The sequence below is a fragment of the Coturnix japonica genome, chromosome 26 (genome assembly GCF_001577835.2).
Source record: "Coturnix japonica isolate 7356 chromosome 26, Coturnix japonica 2.1, whole genome shotgun sequence".
Lineage (NCBI taxonomy): Eukaryota > Metazoa > Chordata > Aves > Galliformes > Phasianidae > Coturnix > Coturnix japonica.
The window spans coordinates 2,089,918-2,109,718 of record NC_029541.1 but is presented as its reverse complement, the minus strand read 5'-3'; the positions used below and the strand labels follow the sequence as shown (position 1 = coordinate 2,109,718).

The 19,801-nt window shown below is 57.3% G+C and overlaps 1 protein-coding gene across 8 annotated transcripts in view; it reads left to right on the top strand.

The window, feature by feature from the left end:
- The window catches only part of PLEKHA6 (pleckstrin homology domain containing A6), a 41,110-nt gene that overhangs the window by 1,879 nt on the left and 19,430 nt on the right, over positions 1–19,801 (top strand). The window contains exon 1 of one of the 8 annotated variants that reach the window (XM_015884949.2): positions 1,598–1,726. The exons of 3 other annotated variants lie outside the window; for them this stretch is intronic. Coding sequence is in view for 1 of the 5 variants with exons in the window: in XM_032449346.1 (XP_032305237.1) it covers positions 14,479–14,513 (35 nt within the window). In the remaining 4 variants the exon portion in view is untranslated. Of the gene's footprint in view, positions 1–1,597; positions 1,727–4,969; positions 5,044–10,441; positions 10,545–14,439; positions 14,514–15,337; positions 15,428–19,801 lie in introns of those variants that run through there. 4 more of the 8 variants (XM_015884953.2, XM_015884951.2, XM_032449346.1 and 1 more) reach the window with 4 other exon arrangements.

Sequence of the window (19,801 nt, the reverse complement as noted above, 5' to 3'; positions counted from 1 at the left end):
CACGCTGAATCCTCCGGGAGCAAAGATCCTGAGGCGAGCGAAGGGCTGCAGTGAATCACTGCGATTATTGGGGCTGATCTGCTGAGCAAAGATGGGTGTCCTTGAGTCAGCCCAACCTTATGTGGAGCAGCATAACACTGCTGGGAGCGGGGCTGGCTGGGTGAGAGCTGCACAAGTGAGAACCTCCTGTTCAGGTTTGAGTACCTGCAATGCCTCTCTGCACCAGGGACCCCACCACTATTGTGTGCTGAACGTATTGGTTCCCCATGCACCACAGCAATTGGGTGAGCCCCAGATACACATTGCTGCACGTGAGCCATTGGCTGCAAGGGATTAATGGGGCTTCTTGCTGAGGAGCAATGCTGGATGCCATCCCATCTTCACCAGCCTGTGGGATGAGGTGGCAGCATCCAGCCCCCCCTGCCCTGCTGAGTGCAGCTACAAAGGCCCCTTTTCCACCCCACTCCTGCCTCCGGCTCACTGCCCAGTTGGTGCCAGTAGAAGAAAAGGCCCCGCTGTGTCTGAGACGTGATTGGGACCGATGTGTGGCTTTTGTCCCTTTATAGGGGGGGTAGGGAACAACTGGCCCCCAGCCTGGATGGAGTTACTGCAACCTTCCTGCTGGGGCTCAGGGCTGGTGAAGTTGGGGGATCACCTTAATAGGCTCTCAGGGCTCCTCTGAGTGACAGCTGGGGGGGCCACAGTGCTGCCTATAGGGTGAGGGGGTGATTGGGGGCATAAACATGAAGAGGGGTCCCTGTGCAGCACAGTGAGGGAGGGAGGGGAAGGAGGATCACACCCATGGGCTGCAGGGGAAGGAGGGGGAAATACAGGCTGCAAAGCCTTCAGTGAAAGCCATCCTCCTGCAGCCCCTAATACCTTGCAGCTAAGGGAGTGATTATAGGATCAAGGGCAGCCGTGGTGTTTTCCCTCCTGGAGATACCCATCCTTTCCCATGCCAGCACACATGTACTAAGCATGTAGGGTCCCTGTGTAGGGGGGGGGGTCCCAACCACAGTGCCTGGTGGCTGTGATAGGCAGAAGTAGGGCAGTGCCATAGATTGAGGCACGGTGCCATCACCGTAGGGCTGGAGTTTGCAGTTCTGCAGCTCAGGAATTGGGGTTGGGTGCTGAGCAGGGGCTGGGGAAGGATCTCTGTGCTCCAACCTGGGTCGCAGAGCCTGGAGGTACTTCCTGACCCCCACTCCATGCTCCTGTGGGGTTATAAATGTGCCCCACACTCCTGGGAAATATAGGATGCAGGGGATGAATGGGGGGCCAGCTTCCAGTGCTGGGATGCCGTGTTAAGGCTCATGGACATGGCTGTCCCCCACTCATGGGATGCAAAGGAGCTGCACCCCCCCTTACCTCCCCCTTTCCGTGCTGCAGAGCGGCAGCACGATTCATCCAGCCCCCCAGGGATGCAGAGTTATGGGGTCGCACAGCGCGGTCCCCCCTTCCCGCAATGACGGAGACAGCTCCGGGCTCCTCGGAGCGATACCAGGGAGGGGGGGGGCACATTGTAGCGGGGCGGGGGTGGCTGCTCGGTCTCCCCCCACCCACCGCTCGGTGCCAGCCCGGCATCACGTGCTGCTCACGGTCCCCGAGCATGCCCAGCTCCCGCTCCGGCTCGGGCTCGGGCTGCGGCTCCGGCTCGGGCTGTCCCGGGAGGATGCTGAGCCCCTGAGCAACGGAGGGGGGGCCGGACCGCTGCCCACCCTACACGGTGAGTGCCCCTCAGGGCTGACCCCCCCCCCCCCCCCTCTTCCTCCTCTTCCTCTTCTCCTTCCTCTTTCTTCTCTTCCCCCCCCCCCCCCCCTCCCCTCCTCATCCTCTTCCTCCTCGGGTTTGTGAAGCGGCGGAGCATCCTCAGATCGGGACGTGTGCTATGGATAGTCTTTTCTTGGGGTACCTGTGCCCCAGAGGTGGGGGGGGGCAGCAGGGGGTGGCACCTTCAGGCTGTCTCTAGGGATCCCCTTCCTGCAGTGACGTCGGTGAGACGTGGGAGCCCCCCCAGCTGTCCCCAAGGTGTGTTTGTGTGCCCAGTCCTCCCTGTATCTCCAGCTGTAGGAGAGATCTGTGCTTTAGGGGGGGTCCTCTGCATCCCTAACCCCCCCATGCTCACGGCTGAGGTGGCTCTGGTTGTTGGGTTCCCCCATATATGCGTGCTTTGGGCTTGATCTCATGGCTTTATCAGGATGGGTTGCAAGCAATGCAGCCCGGGATGCTGTCTGGCACTTCCCTGGGCTCCATCTCACTGCCCACTTGTTAGCAGAGCTGAACCCCCCCCCCCTCCCAACTCCCCCGGGTCTGCGTGTCAGCAGCGAGGTGCTGTGTTTTCTCACCCCCTGCGGGAGCATTGAGGTGTCTGACGGAGCTGGAGATGCTCCCTGAGCACTCAATGGCAGCTTTGTGACGCTGCTGCTATATCTGAAGGCACACGCTCTGCTCCGTCATATGATGGTGCTTGCTAAATTAACCACGAGTCTGGAAAAGCCGTTTGGAAGGGCTCAGACTGATCACCCCATGGCCGTGGGGAGGGGGCATGTGGTCATCACTGGGGTGTACAGTGGGCAGCTCTGCTGGGGGCCATGCAGCAAAGGGGACCAGGGTGGCGTTTGCTGGCGATGAGGCTGTTGGTAGGCAGTGCATGCAGCTCTGCAGCTGAGAATTAGCAGCATCCGTTGCCTTCTCCCATTTCTACACGCTGAAGGTTTGCAGCCCGCTGTGCATCATAGTGCAGAACCTGAGCACTCTGCTCTCTAGGAGGAATTGCTCCTGGCCTGCTTTGATCCAAACCTCTTGACCCCTTTATGCTGCCAAGGGAAAAACTGGTGCAAGGTTCTGCTGGAGCATGCAAGCACAGCTCTCTGCAAGGCTTTGGGCAGCCAGACCAGCGTCTGCCTCACTGGGAGCCTTGTTTTCCTGCTGAGTTCCCATAGAAACCAGCAGGAGCAGCAGCAATGCTTGCAGGACTGAGGGAGAGGAGGGACAGGCATGGATGGAAGGGCGAGCTGCACGCCTGGTGCTGCAGGAGGAAGCTGCTGTGCCTGCTGCACCCCCCCTGTCTGCTCCCTACTGCAGGGAGATGCATCAGCATCACCCCATGTGCAATGCTTATGTGTGCATGCATGTGTGGATGTGTGTGTCCATGTGTGGATGGCTGAACCCCATGCTCTGCTGCTCTGCAGCCAGGCCTGGCATTGCCTGAATGCTGCAAACATCACCCAGATGGGCAGCACTGGGCTTAATCCCCCACCAGGCTGCAGAGCTCGGCTTAACCCTTTGCAGCCATGCAGGGGCTCAGGGTTCTTTACTTGTCCATCTGTGCCCTTAGGAATCAGCAGAGCTGGGATTTCTCCTGCCTATCATTGCTCACTGGAGGGGAAAGCTTTGCTCCTCCGCCTGCCCTCCTCCCTCTCTCTTCTCTCTCAGACATTTGTACTAGCATCCCCCCTTCTGTTTTCCATAGCTTGAAACACGATAATCCGCAGCAGGCAGAAAAAGAGTGCACTGAGGAATGCGGCGTCTCCTATTTAGCCTAATTTTCCCCCAGGATCCACCAGCTTCAGGGGGGGACACCCAGCTCTGCAATGGGGACACCCAGCTCTGCAGTGCTGCCCCATCTCAGTGGTACATGGGGGTGTTCTGTGCCCCCCCCCCAGCCCCATATCTGTGTATTGGGGGCAGTTGGTTGGCTGTGCTGAGGCCCAGGTTGTGTAGGAAGGCTGTTGTTGGCTTTTTAGTGTTGGTTTGGGTTTGTTTTGTTTTCCTTCCTGGGTTTCTGGTGCAGTTTTTGCTCTCGGTTCGGTTTGCGCTCCATGCAAAGCAGTGTGAGCAGCTGCTGGGCGAGGTGGCAGGGAGTCAGTTTGGGTGATGGCAGCGGCCGGTGGTGGCCTTAATCTGTGAATTTACCAAAGCTCTTTAATAAAGATTCAAAGTCACCAACTTCTCAATTAAGGGATGAGACAGCGCTTGATCCACGTTTCTGGGTCAGCCGGAGAAAGGCCGTGTCAGCCCCGGCTGGTGGCTTCGCTTTGATGTTTCCAAAGGAGACATCCTTTGCATAAGGACCGTGCTGTGATGCTGCGCTGCTCCCTCACTCCCCGGAGCTCCGAGACCCGAGGGAAGCCTCTCCCGTCCCCTATGTGCACTATGGGGACGTGAGCCGGCCAGTGCCACCACCCTGGGGGTGACATCGCTCTGCTTTGGGGCTGGGTGGGCTGCGTCCTGCTTGGAGCCCCCAGCGACTCCAGCGTGCTCGTAACCCTCTGTTTACTCAAACAGCAGCCGCTTGCATGGGTGTTAATTGCAGAAGCTGGCAAAGCACTAATTAGGGGATAATGAGACGGCTTTGTGTGCGCCTGGCGTCCCGTCGACAGACAAACGCCCTGTTTTAAACATGCTGCTCCGTGTCCGTGCTCCTTGCTCCGGTGATCCTTATGGGTCCCTTCCAGCTCGGGATATTCTATAAGCCCATGGCGATTCTGTGATCCCCTCTCATCGTTACGATCCCTATTCAGGCTCCTGTCGGCTCATCTGCCCCCGAACATTTACAGTGCCGCTCCCCATCTGCCCCCATCTGCCCCCATTACCCCATTATGCTCCATCCCAGCATAGCAGGGCAGCTCAGGGTTTTCTTCCACCTCCCATAGCACCGGCTCCTCTTAAAGCCCCTCTGCTAAGGGCTCCCCTCACTGCAGCAGAACAGCTCGGGTGCAGCTGTGCTGCCCTGAGCCCCCCGTGCTGGTAATTAAACAGCCAGAGCTTTCACTGTGCAGCCCTTTGTTCTCAAGCTGCCCCCATCCTTGCAGTGTCCCCATGTTAAGGGGCACGGGATCTGAGCTGGGTGCAGTGGCAGAGCAGAGCATCCCCTGCACCCCACATAGCTCTGACACCCATCTCCCATCGAGCAGCAGAGGCTGCTGTTCCTCTCCTGCTGCCTGCAGTTGCTGGGGACTCACAGCAGAGCTCTCCTCCTTACGTAAGCAGCAGCAGCTCCGACAGCTCAGCACCATCGGGGCCTGGAGCCTCACACCCCAGGTAAGGGTCACCTCCACGCTGTATCTGGAATAGGTGAAGGTGCTGGGGTGTCTCACACTTGGGGTCTTGGGGTCTCACACTGGGGGTGAGATGGGAGAAACGTGCTGTGCTCGGATCCATCCCCATCCAGGCTGGCAGCTGGAAGAACAGCCAGGACCAGTCTGGCAGCACTGGGAGCACTGAGCTCCCCATCCAGCTTGGCCTGTTCTCACCCAACCCCACACTCCCCATTCCCGGGGCACCATTTGGGCAATGCTGTGGTGCTCAGCATCTTCTTGGGTTCTGTGCCCCCAGGGGATAGTGCTCGGCGCCTGGTGAGGATGGGATGATTGCCCCATACACAGCCATGCTGGTGCTCAGCATCCCAAGGCTGTGTTGTACCTATACTCCAGGCTGGGCATCTGAAAGCCTTTGGGGGGCTCTGGGTGGTGAGTGCTGAGCTGTGATCAGGCAGCTGAGGGTTAATTGTGGCTTCAAATGAGCTGATGCAAAGTGCTCACCTGGTGCAGGTGGTGGTGGTGGGTGTGAGTCTGGCTGCTGCTCTGCTCACCCCGCTGTGTTCCAGAGGCTCATCCTGACCTCTCCATAAGCACTGCGATCCCTGCTTCTCTTTGAGCACACAGGAGGTCAACCCCTGTGTTGTACAGGGATTCCCTTCCTTTAAACCCACTGCTGATTTAGATGTTATGGTTTGAGCATCCCTTGGGTGCAGGATGGGGTTGGGCAGGGAGACAACACCCATCCTCATAGAGGACCATTGGAAGCATTGATTCTGCAGGGCTGGGGGGGCCTTATATAGGGGGGGGGGACATGGCTGTCTGTGCTGTTCCCCAGCCCCCCTTGGTCCCACAGCTTCAGCAGGGCTCAGCTCTGTCCCTGCTGCTGTTTGGGGCACGGTGATTCCCCAGAGCCATCTGCTCGATGCTCCGAAACTCATTTTCAAGCTTTTTTTATTCTTCCGGACTATTTGAAAAGGAGATGGGAACCCTCAGGGCCTGGGATACAAACCGGGAGATGGAAATCTGTGAGTTTCATGTGTGGCTGATTGCTTTAATTGCAAGAAGTGCCGGGCAGTCAGGCTGACAGCGTTAGAGCAGAGCTCCAATCCCTGCGACGCATCCTCAGTGCGTACGGTGGGGGTTTCTTTTCCTCCTCCTTGATTTCTTTTTGTTCTTAAATGCATGTTTTGTGAATGTGCAAACGCAGTGACCTTTTGCAGGGGCCGCCTGCAGCTCCGTTGCTGCCTGCCGGCTGCTCTCCCCGCCTGTCAGGGAGATGAGGGATTCGAGAGCTACGTGCGAACTCTGCAGCCCCTGGGCTCCAACTCTCAGCTGCAATCACAGTGATGAACCTCCTGGAGGGGAGAGCAGAGCTCCTCATCTCTCTTTATGTGCCATAAGATGTAGGGCCCTTCAGCAGCCGTCAGCACTGCTGCTCTGTGCCCTGTCCCTCATCTCCTCCCTGCCAGCTGTGAGCTGCTCTTGGGGTGACCTTGTCCCTGCTGCCATTGGGGTGGGCAAGCAGGAATGGGGCCAGCGGGTCCAACTCCTGCCCAGGATAACCAGCACTTCACGCTGCCCCATCTCCTGGTGTCCTTGGGTACGAGATTGGACCATGACCTCCTATGGGCTGCAGACAGATCTGTGTGAGCCCACTGGAGATAAGGGCTGTGCCGGAGGGGAGCCAGCAGGAATGTGATTTATGCGGTTAAAGTTTACCTGCTCTTAGGGGCCGTCCCTATTCATAGAGGGTTTGGGGTGGCTGAGGACAGCTCAGACCTCCATGTGTCTGTCCCTGGTTTGAAGCCCTGGGATGAGGTTTTGGGGGCTCCTGGGGCTGCTCATTAGATTTCAGCACGCTGTTGAGATGGGGAGGTGGTGCAAACAAAGCGCTCATGCAAAAGCTGAGATATCTGAGGATGGTAAGGATGCAGAGAGAGGGAACAGCTGCTGTGCTGCTGCTCTCATGGGGAAACTGAGGCATATACCCTCACTGGGGATCCAGGAGTCCTCTCTCTGCTGTCTGTTGCCCTGAGGTTTCCTTTGGGGGGGTTGTACTCGTGTATACGTGTGCAGAATCCTGGCATCCAGCAGTCCCACTTCCTGATCAGGGTTTGGGTGTAACCATAGGATAATTATTCTGTAATTGCTCTGTAATGAGGTAGCAATCCCGTGGCAGGGCTGCAATTAGGGTTTACCCCCACCAGGCTTTGCCCTGAGCCTCAGCCTCATCCACAGGGTCCCTGCAGGAACCCCCTCACCCCAAAGCTGGTCCACAGAGACCCCCTGACACCAAAGCTGGAGCAGGGAGATCTAGGCTGAGATGTGCTGCAGGAGGGCTTTCCTCTGTGCCCATCCCCCTCTCCCAGCCAGCAGCAATGGGGGCACTGGAGGGGGCTGGGGTCTGTCTGTGTGTTCCCATAGTGCCAGCACAGTGCTGGCTCACAGCCCTGGCACCGACCTGCAATGCTTTTCATTCCCTCCTGGCACTGGCTCTGCTGCCTACCAACCCCTGTGGGGTTTTCCTCTGACTCGCCCTCTCTTGCCCCTGCTGGCACAGCTGCTCCACTCCTGATTGAGGCATCCCATCCCCTCTCCATCCACAAACCCCCTGGGTGCCAACGGGCATCAGCTCAGGATCCATCCTGCAATATCACTGTGGACAAGGGGACAGCGTGCACGGTCCCTGAGGCTCAGTCTGGCCCCGGCCAAGCACTGTGCCTTCTCTCTTCCTCCCATGCTGCAGGGCTGTTCCCTTCAGTCCCTTCCTAAATCCGGGTGCTGCTCAGTTCCAGGGATAGAGGAGCTCCCGCATCCGGTGCTGGTATTTATAGCTTGGCGTGATGCTCATAGACAGGCATTGAGGGGGTTGTTTTGGTGTTATTTCTCCCCAAATCCTCCTATTTTCAAGGGCAGGCTGGTTGTACTGAAGATAAAGGCATGCAGTGGGGCTGCCCCATGTCACCCCATAAGGGATGCTCATACCTGGGGACCCCAGATGGGATTGTAGCATCAAGGAGAAGCAGCCAAGATGGGGTCAGGTGAAGCCTGCATGCCCTGCGCTCACCCTTTGGGTTTGTTTTCCCAGGCAGCATCTCCTTTCAGCTCAGCTGAGCAGCAATGATTAGCAATTCCTGCTTTCATTGCAAACCCAATGCGTTCTGCTTGCCTTCCCCTCCTCCCCCTCCACCGCTGCCATTCCCTGTTGGAGGGACCTGCTCCACATCTTCTGAAGCAAAGTGTTTGTTTCACTGTGCCTTTTATTATTTGGTTCTTTCTCCTCCTTGTCCCAGAATCAAATAGATTCTCTAATTTAGAAACAATGAAGCAGCTGTTGGAGTGGGAACGTAATGAATCTTTTAAAGCTCATCAGCGTGAAAGGTTGCATTGCACTGTGGGGAGCTGTGAGTGTTTCCTATGGGGTGGCCAATGGGCCCCAATTGTGGGGGGTCAGTGGGGGTCCTGTGGGTCAATGCATGCTATAGGGTGTGGGAATTGGTCTTCCTCTTTTGGGTTCTTGGGTCAGGACCTGAGCCTGGAAAGGGGCTGGGATCAGCTCCAGCACTGGTGCAGCATTTGGGGTGTGGATACTGAGACCTTGCATAGATCCCATAGCCTTGGGGGGACAGTGCAGTGGGACAGCAGCCACCCGGTGCTGCAGACTGGAGGAAGGGCTGCTGATAGCAAAGAGGCTGCTCAGAGCCTTATCTTATCCCTCATGCGCCGGGCTTATCAGCAGACATGCTGGTGTTGGAGATAAGGAGGACCTTGGGTTCAGACTGGGGCTGGTGGGGGAACCAATGCTCCATGTGCTGGCATTGGGTGGGCTGTGGGGATGCACAGACATGGGGGGTGCACCCCTGTGGTTGAGGACTGGGGAGAATCCCCCCAAGGCTGAAGTATGGAGCAGCCCCTCCAGCTGCGCTCCCACCCCCAAAGGGGATTAAGGTTATGGGAATAGTGGGTCAGGTTCGACCCCATCTCTTCTTCTATGTAAGCAAGTGAAAAATAGAAGAAAAAAAAGCCTTTCAGACAGCTCAAAGTCCTGCGGGGTGGTGGCACTGCACCCAGTGCAATCCCATTGCTCCAAAGGCAAATTTGCTCTTCTGAAGAAGCATCAGAAGATCTCGGGGTCAGGGTGCTGTGCGGGGTGGACCCACTGGGATGGATTGGTCATAGTCTGAATGCTGCCAGCATTGCCTTGGGAACAATTAGGGCTGAGGGGACAGGCCCTGCCCTGGGAGGGACAGCAGAGGGTGCAGGGAGCTGTGCACAGAACAGGGCTTGGCAGGTCTCCTTGCAATCAGGTGGAGAGATGGAGGAGGCAGATGCTGGGCCTTGTCAACATGCTGTGATTGTTTGTGCCACAGCAGCGCCCACGGCTGCTTGTGCAAGAAGGGCAGGGAGTTGGCTCAGAGCTTTGCTGGGCTCGTTGTACCTGGGACAGGGGATCTTCAGGTGGATCCAGCCCCAGGAGCTTGAATAGAGCAGGAAAACCTTGAGCTGTGCTCGTGCTCTCTGCTCTCCCAGCACAGGGATGAAACATGGTGAAGGGTCCTCACAGATGTACCCACAAAGAGCCTCTCTGTGCCAAGGGCCAGCAGCCCTGGGGCTCCCATTTCCTAAGGGCAATGCCCCAGCCCTGTGTTCCCTTAGCAGGGGGTACAGCTCCTGCTCTCCCCACGGGCAGCTGCAGGATGAAGCAAGCAGCCGAGCGTGCAGCCCAGCCCCGCCAATGGTATGTGGCTGCCCCGGTTCTGGGCTGCAGGTGAGCCTGGAGAATTGGGAAAAACAGGGCAGGGTTTTGTCTTCTCAAATGTTTCCTCCCACTGCAAGAAGCACAGCCACGGTGGCACAAGGAAATCCCACAGTGGCATTGGCACAGAGGAGCCCCACGGTGGCACTGGCACGCTCTGGTTGTTAGGAGATGGCAAGCAGAGGGGCTCTGCTTTGGGGATGGCAACAGGCACCGGCCCAAGGGTGAACCATTGGGCAGCATAGTGGTCATGACAACATCATGGGTTGTGCATGTAGTGTTGCTGCCCATCACTGCTGGGTGAGGGATGCAAAGCATCTGCTTGGCTGACCCCCTCCAGCTGACTGTGTGATCTTCCTATGCTGCTGCTCATAGCACTTATGTGGTGCTCAGCCAGTGCCCACCACAGCCTGGTGATGGGGTATGTTGTGCTGCAGGTGGGTTTTTGTTCCCCCAAGATGTGCTTGGAGCCCAAACCATTGTGCTTAAGGCCAGCTCTGCTGATGGGGGTCTCAATGGCATGGCTGTGCCCAGCAGAGTGCTGGCGTGGCTGTGAGCAGGCGGGAGTGGCATGCAAGCTGGGGGTGTGCGTGTGTGCGAGAGCCTGTTTATATAGCAGGGAGCCAACCTGCAGTCTCAGATTTCAGACTTTGCTTATCAGCCCCCGGCAGCGCTCACTTGGACGTGGCGGCTCTCGGCGGCTGCTTCCCCCTTCCCTGCAGCCCGCGGCAGCTCCCGGCGAGCAGGTCAGGCTGAACCTGGGTCTGGGTGGTTGGTGGAGGTGGAGATGGAGGGGAGGGGTCTTGGAGGTTTGGGTTTGGAGGGGAAGCAGCAGGCTGGGCTTTGCTGGATGTTGGCTGTTTGGCTTTGAGGGGTTTGGTGCTCGCACTGGTGGACATGGATAGGATGAGGGTGTGCAGGGATAGAGACAGGGAAAGGGTGAGGATTTGCATGAATGCCTGTCCCCATTTGCTGGCAAATAACAACTGAGGCACAGTGCCCTTGTGCACCCTGAGGTTAAATACCCCACAGGGAGCTCAGTAGCACCTGAGTGCTGGCAGGGCTAGGAGCAGGGCAGGGGCAGCCCAGAGGGCCAAGCACACAGCTGGGCTTGCAGCAGGATGTGGGCTGGGGTCCTGCAGGTTGTGCCCATACTTGTTGGCTGGCTTTGAACCCAGGGAGAGCCTTAACCCTGCTGGCTGGGGACTAGTGCAGCAAGTTGCTTGGGACTCTGCTTCAAGCCACCTCTGCAGATGGAAGCAGGACATGGCTGGTGCCAGAAGCATGCACCCACATCCCCCCTGCAGGTCCCACAAGCTGGTAGGTCTACCCCCAGCTCCTGCATCCCCTCCCTGCATGGATGGGGACATGATGCTCTGCACTGGAACCCATGTTGCTTTTCCATGTCTGTGGTCACCAAGCAATTGTGTGTAGCGGCAAATCTGTTGTCAGGGCAGTGGTGGCATCTCGTGTGTCTGAGTCAGTAACCAAGCCATCCCCACATCTCTTATCTCCTGTACTGCTGAGATAAGGCAGGAAGCGCCCATGTGTGCAGTACAGCTGTGATTCCGGATGGATGTGCAGAGCTAGATGTCACCTCTGCTGTCCCTGTATGGTGCCTGCACCATCCTGCTGAGCAGGAATGGGATATAGGGAGGGAGAATAGGCCTGTGAGTCCAAGGCATGGCTGGCTTCCTTCCACTCAGTGGTGTCCTGAGGAGTTAAGGTTGGTGATCACAACACCAGGTTGCAATCCCTTGAATCCTAAGGACTTCCTGACATCCTGGTCCAGAAACGTCAGTCAAATGTGGGCTGAGATCTGCAATCTTCATGCATGGTCCTACTGTTCTGAGTGGGCAGCTGTGAGTGAGTAGAGCCATGGCACTGGATGGATGATTGTGCTCTTCTGTACCTGCCCATGGAGCAGCAGAGGATCCAGCTCTGACACAAACCCATCCAGAGCTGCTGAGCAGCCCCAGCACCTGCTGAATGCGAGCACCCACGTGGACCTGCCCGTCTCTACCCTCCAGAAACTCAGCACCAGCCTCTGGCTCTTCCCAGTGCCGCCTTCCTGGAGCAAACCAGTTCTTTATAGAGGGCAATAACCAGCTTTGCTCACCTCAACTGGGACAAAGAGGAAGCCTGATGCAATTCCCCAGCCCCTGCTGCTGGGAGCCTCCTCCAGGGGATGCTGAAGGCAGGTGCAGTGGCAAAGGGATTCATCCAGGCTCCAGCACCAGCTTGGCGGCTCCCACCCCACCTTGCGTCCCTCCCCAGGCATGGCTGTGGGCATTGAGGTCCCATCAGGCTGTCACCCCCTGCTCAGAGCTGGGAGCAGCACTGCAACCTCTGCAGGATGAGGATGGAGTCAGGGCTGGGCTGCAGACAGAGCCTGAAGTGCTGCATCTCCCCGCCTCGCTTGGAGCTGGATTTATTTACTGGATACTGGGGGGGGAGAAAGGGGAACTGGCAACAGGCTTTGCTTGCAAATGGGATTTCTGGGAAGTGGAAAGCTGGCTCGATTTCAGCCTGAACTGTCCTGATTTCCAATTGGAAACATCCCACGGTGACTAAACTTCATTCAGGGGAAGATCTCAGTTCTGCAGAGCTGAGGCTGCGTTGCACAAGGCGGCCGTGCGGAGGTGGTGACAGCAAAGGGCCGTTTGGTGGCAGAGAGGCACTGCTCTGGGTTTGCACTGACCTGAAAAGCTCTGCTCCACGGGGGTGCAAAGCATTGAAGCTCTCTTTGCTTTCCCCACAGCGAATTTCTTGCTTTTCTCCATACAAATTCCTTGCTTTTCCCCGCTGCAGCTGTCCCTGGGACCTCACTGTGTGCAGTGCTGAGGACATGGCCTCAGTGATTCATCACAGAGCTGTGTTCTCCTGCCCCAGTTCAGCCCTGCAACATGAGGCGTGATGGGCTGGATGCAGCCATAAACCCAGGGCACGGCCGTCCCATCACTGCTGAGCCGGTCCTTGTGACAACAGCCAGGCTGAACCCCAGGCACTTTAATGGCTTATGGAGGAGGCTGATGGCTGGGTGTGCAGTGAGCCCAGCCCTATATCCTGCAGGCTGCACCACAGCAGGGCCGTCCCCTGTTGCATTGCTGCAGCACTGATAGGAACCAGTCAGAGCTGTGCCAGGAGCTGCTCTGAGAATGGATGGAGGATGGCAAGGCAGCACCTTTTGCACCAGGTCCTTGCTTTATCCTGGGGGTCTGATGGCCGTGCTGGGGAGCAGAGCCCCTCTGTGCTTGATTTGTGGGCCTTGAGTGCCCTGAAACACTGATCTGTGTCTGCATCAAGCCCTGCTCTGGATGTGCAGCCCCTCTGACATCCCCCACCTGCCCAATGATGGCACTGCTGAGTACAGCCACTATGGAAGTGAGCTCAGCCTGCCCAGCCCATCCCTCAGCCTGGGCTCTGTGTGTTTGGTTTGGTCTGCAATTTGTTTGCTTACAAACAAAGCTCCGGCTGTGGGGAACCTTTGGTTCCTGCTTTGTTTGTACATGGAGGCTGCGGCGTGGACGCATGCACAGGCAGTGCTGGGAGCTGCTGGTGACAGGGGCAGGGCATTGCAGCTTATTGCTGTCACATTGGAGGTGCCACTCCTGGATGTTGGGGAGCCTTTTTGGCTGCTCCTCCATTGCACACCCATGTGCAGGGCTGTGGGTGCTTGCAGGGACTGAGAGCCCCATTCACCCCTTATGGATTGGAGCTGCTGCCCTCACTGTCCTTGGGAGCTACCTGGCACCACTCACTTACACAACCAAGATGTATGTGCTCTTGCATCACAGCGTGGTTGCAAACTGTTCCAAGCCACTGAAGGCACGGGATTAGATCTAAAAACATCAAGTTTTCCCACTGCCACCATCACACCCATTCACTGGTATAGAAAGCATGATGCTGCGTGAGAAATGGGATGGCAGTGGCTGTGCTAGGGTGAGGCTGTACCAGCTTTGCTGCAGCACAGGGACTGTGAACTACAACACATGAGTCTCTTTGCAGAGATCCAAGCTAATTGCTTGTTCCCACCCCTCCTCACCACTGGTAACAGGTGTGGGGCTGCACAATATGCAATGCCAGGAATGTGCTGAATGAGTCGGGGCTTGACTGCGGGAGGTCTGGGCACAGAGCAGCCAATGAGTCACTTGGAGGGCTGGCAGCAGCCCATGAACCTGGGACAAGTGAACCCAAAGTCTCCCCAAACCCAAATCCATGTGAGAAGCAGCCGCTCTCCAACCCGCAACCAGCTGGATGCTCCGAGCCCACGCTGTGCTGTGGTGGTGGCAGTGGGGTTGAGGGTTTGGCATTGGGGATAGAAGCAGAATGAGGTGCTGTTGTGCTCCCCATCATCCCAAGCTGCTGCCCCAGGAATGGGAAATCCAAAGGCTGCACCCATATGCAAAGGGGCCGAGCCCTGCTGCAGGCAGATCTTATCAGCCGCCGCATCTGTGCTTATTTACAGCTCACTCCTGTCTGTGTGGGTTGTATTTTTTTGGCCGTTCGATGGTCTTCTATGTTGATTAAAACCATCCCCACAGCAGCTCTTTGCTTTCCAGCCTGAGCGGGGTGGTGCCGTGCAGATGTTTGTCCAAAGCTATTTATGAGCACTCACAGCCCGGACACCCCCGGGGCCGCAGCCAGGGCTGAGCTGCTGGAGAAGGCAAAATCCACTGCATGTCGGTGTCTGAAATCCCAATCTGCAGCAGGCAGTGAGTACCTCCACCCCATGGCTGCAGCTATGGGGCCATGCTGGAAGAGGGGAGCATGGGCTGAGTGTGGATGTTTGCTCCATTATTGGCAGGACAAGGGGAAGCATGGGGCTGGAGTTGGAGATGCTGCAGCTTTCCTCACCCTGGTGGGCTCCTTTAGTGGCTGAGCTTATTCTTGTCCCCTCTGTGGCTGCAGGCACTGATGTGCTCTGGCATGGGATGGTGGGAGCTGGTGGCAGCTGCAACCCAAGGTTAATCATCAGCTGCCCCACGGGTTGGCTAACAGCAGTGGGAAGGGGAGGGGATGTGTCCAGTCCCCACTGGGGGGGGGGGTCTGTGCCTGGGGAGCTGGGAGATGTTCCTACTGAGGGATTAACCCTCCATTAACAGCGTGTCTGGCTGCAGGTGGTGATGGTCCCAAACACGGATGGTGCCAGCTGTGTGCTGCACACTGAGGTTACCCCCTCTCTGCTGTTCCCCACTGCTCATCAGGCTGCAGGAGGCTGAAGGTCCAGCCCTAGTGCACAAAGATCAGGACGAGGCCCTCAGGGTTTGCACTGTGCGGGTACATGGAGCAGAGTGGGGTGTTCATAATGAGGACTTGGCAACCCCCACCAGGTGCAGCTGCTCAGTGCTATGGGGACAGCCACAAATCCCCCGGGGGTGAGAGCTTGGGAGAGGGTGGATGGATGATCCGCACCGTGGTGACATGTAAGGAGCTTTGGGACATCGTAGCTAAGGCTGAAGGAGGAATCCTACCGCTGCGGTGCGGTGCTGAGGGGGTTAAGTCAGCCGGGCTGCGGTGGCTGTTAATGATTGATACTGACCGCGGTCCTGAGGGCTCTGCAGGAAATCATCCGGCAGCAGAGAACAGCCGCCGGCCGGGCGGACGGAGGGGACGAGCTGTGACAGCGGTGAGTGCCGGTGACACACGTGGACCATTGTCTGCGGCCGGGGACCACGGGGTGACGAGGATGGGGGTGATGAGGATGGGGGTGACGAGGATGAGGGTGATAAGGATAGGGGTGATGAGGATGGAGTGATGAGGATGGGGGTGATGAGGATGGGGGTGATAAGGATGGGGGTGATAAGGATGGGGGTGATGAGGATGGAGTGATGAGGATGGAGTGATGAGGATGGGGGTGATGAGGTGTCACAGCTGTGCCCGTTGCTGGAGGGATGCTGTCGTGATTATTGTGTGTGGTGGTTTAAGCAGGTGCTGAGGATTTGGCCCGAAAGGATTTCCCCACACTGCTGCCATAATCCCCCACCCCTGACCTGAGCTGCCCGAGGACAGCTCGGCTCTGGTTTGCTTTCTGCCTCGTACCCACGATTGCTTCAGACAGGTATTTCTGCTGCTGGAGGTGGTTTGGTAAAGAGCTTAGGGAGAGCTTTATATCCTCCAGACCTGGGGCTGGTGTGCAGTTCTGTGGCCGTATCTGTGCAGCACCTGGTTTGGAGGCTGGACCCTGAGCTCACATCCCCACCGTGACCCCAGTGCTGGGGGGGATGGTCTGCAGATCCACAATAGTTCCAGGTGGGTGGGGGCTGTGGTGTGTGGGGGGAAGCTGATGGCATCTCGTGTCTGCTTGCCCACTCTGTGCCATGTGCATCTCAGGGCCTGCACAGTTCTGCATGGGTACAGTGGGCACTGGGTTGTGGGTGTGTTTGTCCATGGCTGAAGTGGGGCACAGAGCTTTGGTCTGCTCTGCCCCCATCCTCCGGTCACTGCTGTCACACAGCTGTGACATTCCCCAAATAGCCCGTGGATAGGAGCTGCCTTAAGCTCTACATCATGTTTCAGCCAGGCTGTCCCTTTGAGGGATTCCTTCTCTCCAGCCCAGTGCCAGAGCTGTGATGGAGATGGAGTTACCAGGGAGATCAAACATAAACTCTCTGCTTCCCCCGGACTCCTCTCCTTGGCTGGAGCAGGAGGGGAACATCAGGCCACCCCCCCCCTGCTGCAGGCAATGCTGGCTGCCAGCAGCCGCTTTGTTCTCTGGAAATCCCTTGAGGTTCCTGGGCTCCATCCCGCCCCACAGTGCTGAGCACAGTGTGGGCTTTGTCATCCTATCTCCCATCTATCAGAGCTGGGACCTCGGCCCCATTAGGGACCCCAGCCCCATTAGGGACCCCAGCCCCATAGGGTCCCTCAGATGTCTTTCTCATTGCCGCCACCACCTCCCAGCAGCGAGGTGGTGACGTTCCACGTTGTGTTCAGTGATGCAGAGTCACCCCGTGGGATGTGGGTGGGTGGGTAACCACCGTGTTCCCTCCCTTCCGGGGACTTTGCCCAGCAGCTGCCAGCCCCGTTGCTGTGTGTAGGATCCAGCTCAGGCTTTGTGACTTTCCCTCCTTGTGCATCTCCCATGGGTTTATTACCAGGGTGTGTTTGCAGCCCAGAAAGCCCAGCCTGGCTGCAGTGCTGGTGGGCTTAGTGGCTCACCCCATAGTGTGCACAGGAAGCCATGGGTGCAGGCTGACATCAGTGAAGGATGGTGAGGTGCGGTGCTTGGTCACTGCTGTGGCAGCTGATGTGTGTGGTTTGTCACCAGGGTGGGGTGGCAGAGGAGACAGGTGCTCATGGCACTCTCCCTTCTGGGGCTGCTCACTGTTCCTTCCCTGTATGCCCAGGCTTGGAGGTGCTAAATGGCCCAGAACAGGGCAGGAGGTCAAATGAATGCCTTGCATCCACAGCAGCTGAATGGGGAGCACAACAGCACACAGACCTATAGGAGCAGGGAGTAAAGACACTGCTTGGATGCATCTCTGTGCCGTGCCAGGAGCAGCAGGAGCCAGGAGCTCGTTGTTGTTAGCATGGGGGCTGTGCTGGCTGCTGGCCCCCATCCCTGCCTCAGTGGTGAATGTGGCTCCGGAAATGTTCTCTGAGCACAGCTGGGGTTAGGGTATGGATTGGGTTACAGAGGAAAACCAGCAGTGAGAGGGAAACCTCCGTGTCTGGCTGCACACCCAGCGAGGTTGTGTGGGTGCCCACAAAGCACTTTCATCCCAGGGCTGAGCTCACCGCATTTCCAGGCTGTGCTGAGCCCATGTCAGTGCCTGGTTAGGATGTGGGGCAGGCCAGGGGGTTGCATAGAGCTTTGCCCTCTTCTCTTTGCCTCCATCTCCTCCTCTTCCCTCAGCCTTTCCCCTTTCAGCCCTCCCCAAGCAAGCCAAGCCTCACACAAAACTCCTGTAAATAGAAGAGAATTTGGAAACGCTGAGAGAAGCAATTCCCAAACTTCTCCTCCATCAGCTCAGCTCCTGGCCGCCGATTCCCCCTCTCTTCCCTTTGTTCAACTGGATTCCTGTCCTCTTGCTCTGCTCATCCTCCATTGGAATGGCTGCACAGGGAGCAGCCTGACCCCCTCCTTCTGCCTTTGCCACGGCCCCTCACTCTGCGTGGGGACGGCGGAGTGCTGGCACTCATCCTCTGGCTGTTGGGTCAATGCTGCGCCTGCAGAATTCCTTCTATTTATTATTTTCCCCTCTCATCCAACGTGCAGATCTGAGCCTCGTGCTCGGAGCGGCGCACAGAGGGTCCGGTTTATTATTGCTAGGGGGGATATAAATCTTCTCAGAGCGACACCGATTCCTTACAGACAAAGCTACTCCTTTGTGCTCCCAGCTGCTCAATGGGGCCACGGCGTGGATGGAGGAGAAAGGCTCCATTTCTTGGTGCTTTGATCCCCAGATTTTGGCCCTGTTATCCCCAGCAGGTCATGGGGCAGCTTGGAGGTGGGCTTTACTTCTACCTCCTCATTGAGTGCGCATGGGTGGTGCCGTGGGTGCTGCCATTCCTTTCTGCCTGGGAAAACAACAGGGCTTGGTCTGAGGACAGGGATGTGGCTGAGGAGGAGGGAGAGAGGTGAAGAAAGGGCTGGAAAAACAGAGGAAGGAGGCCAAGATGCAGGGAGGGTTTGGCTCACAATCACTTGAACCCCTCATTCAGGAGCTGCCTGGATGCTCAACCCTGAAACTGCTGTCGGAATGCGTGTAAACGCTCCAGATTTACACCTCCAAATTTACACCAGGCCCCTCAAAGGGGCTGGGGCCAGCGGCTGGGGTATGGGAGGATAAGGTGCTTCATTCCTAGTGGCGTGCAGCCAACATGGGAGCTGGGGGATGCTGTGAGCAGAATGGGAGCACTCAGGGGGGTTGGCTCAGATTGAGCCTGACCAAGGACGGGGGGGCAGTCAGGATCCCCTTCCTCATAGGTCTGCTCTGGGTTCGGTGCTTGGCAGGTTCCCAGCAATGGGAGGAGAGGTTGAGCTCCCCTCCTCCCCTCCTGCTCCCAGCCCTTGACAGCCTGCAATCCCAGCACCACAGGGATGGCCACAGTGTGGGAACTGTACCTGGGTTTTGGGTGCAGCTCAGAGACAGCTCGCTCTGTGCTTGGCTCCAGCTCTCAATGTGCTTTTTGCATCCTGGTGTATCCAGCTCACTGTTCACACTGCAAGGAGCTCTGCCAATGCATGTGAGCAGCGTGAGATGGGGTTACTGGTGCAAAAGGTGCAGACCAGGCGCCTGCATGGATGTGGAGCCCTATGTACATGAAAAGCAGTGATGGAGAGGGGCTGTGCACCGTGCCATGGGGACCAGGAGGGGTCTGACCTCATGGGCAGGCAACTGAGGAGGAAGGGAATAGGATGCAGAGAAACTCCAGGTGAAAAAACAGCTGCTGGGAACAGCTCTTAGGCAGAGGCAGCCAGCTGTGAATCCTGCCAGGTGTGCATGGTGCCACTGATGGGCATTGGTGATGTGCTTGTAGCATAGTGCTGCTTGCACCAAGGGGGAATGCAGGCGAGGGATGCACCCATGCAGCACTTTGGCCACTGCAGGGTCCTTGTGTTGTGCTCCTGGCTGTGTCCCAAGCTTTTGTTTGCAAACGCTGGGCAGCAGTGACCTTCACAGTGCAGGAAGGGCATTGGGTGAGCAAGGAGGGTTTTCCCCATGGGGAAAGGGTGGGGTTGTCCTCCCTGTGCTCAGCAAACTTTAACTTTGGGGAGGGGGGAAGGAAAGCAGCACCCAGAGAAAGTTTGTTCTTCACTTCCTGGGTTTATTCCCTTCCCTTTCTCTCTACCTTTAAGAAAAAGCAAAGGGAGATTGAAAACTTGCTTTTTTGGTGCATGTTTACCTTAAGGAAAAGCCTTTTTTCTCCTGAGAGATCCAGGGCAGCCCCCACCCAGAGCTGCTGCTTAGAGCCCCAGTGTATGGCTGCTCCCTCTGGCATAGATGTACCCATGGCCATGGCCACCCTGGGCAGCTGATGGCAGCAGTGCTTTGAG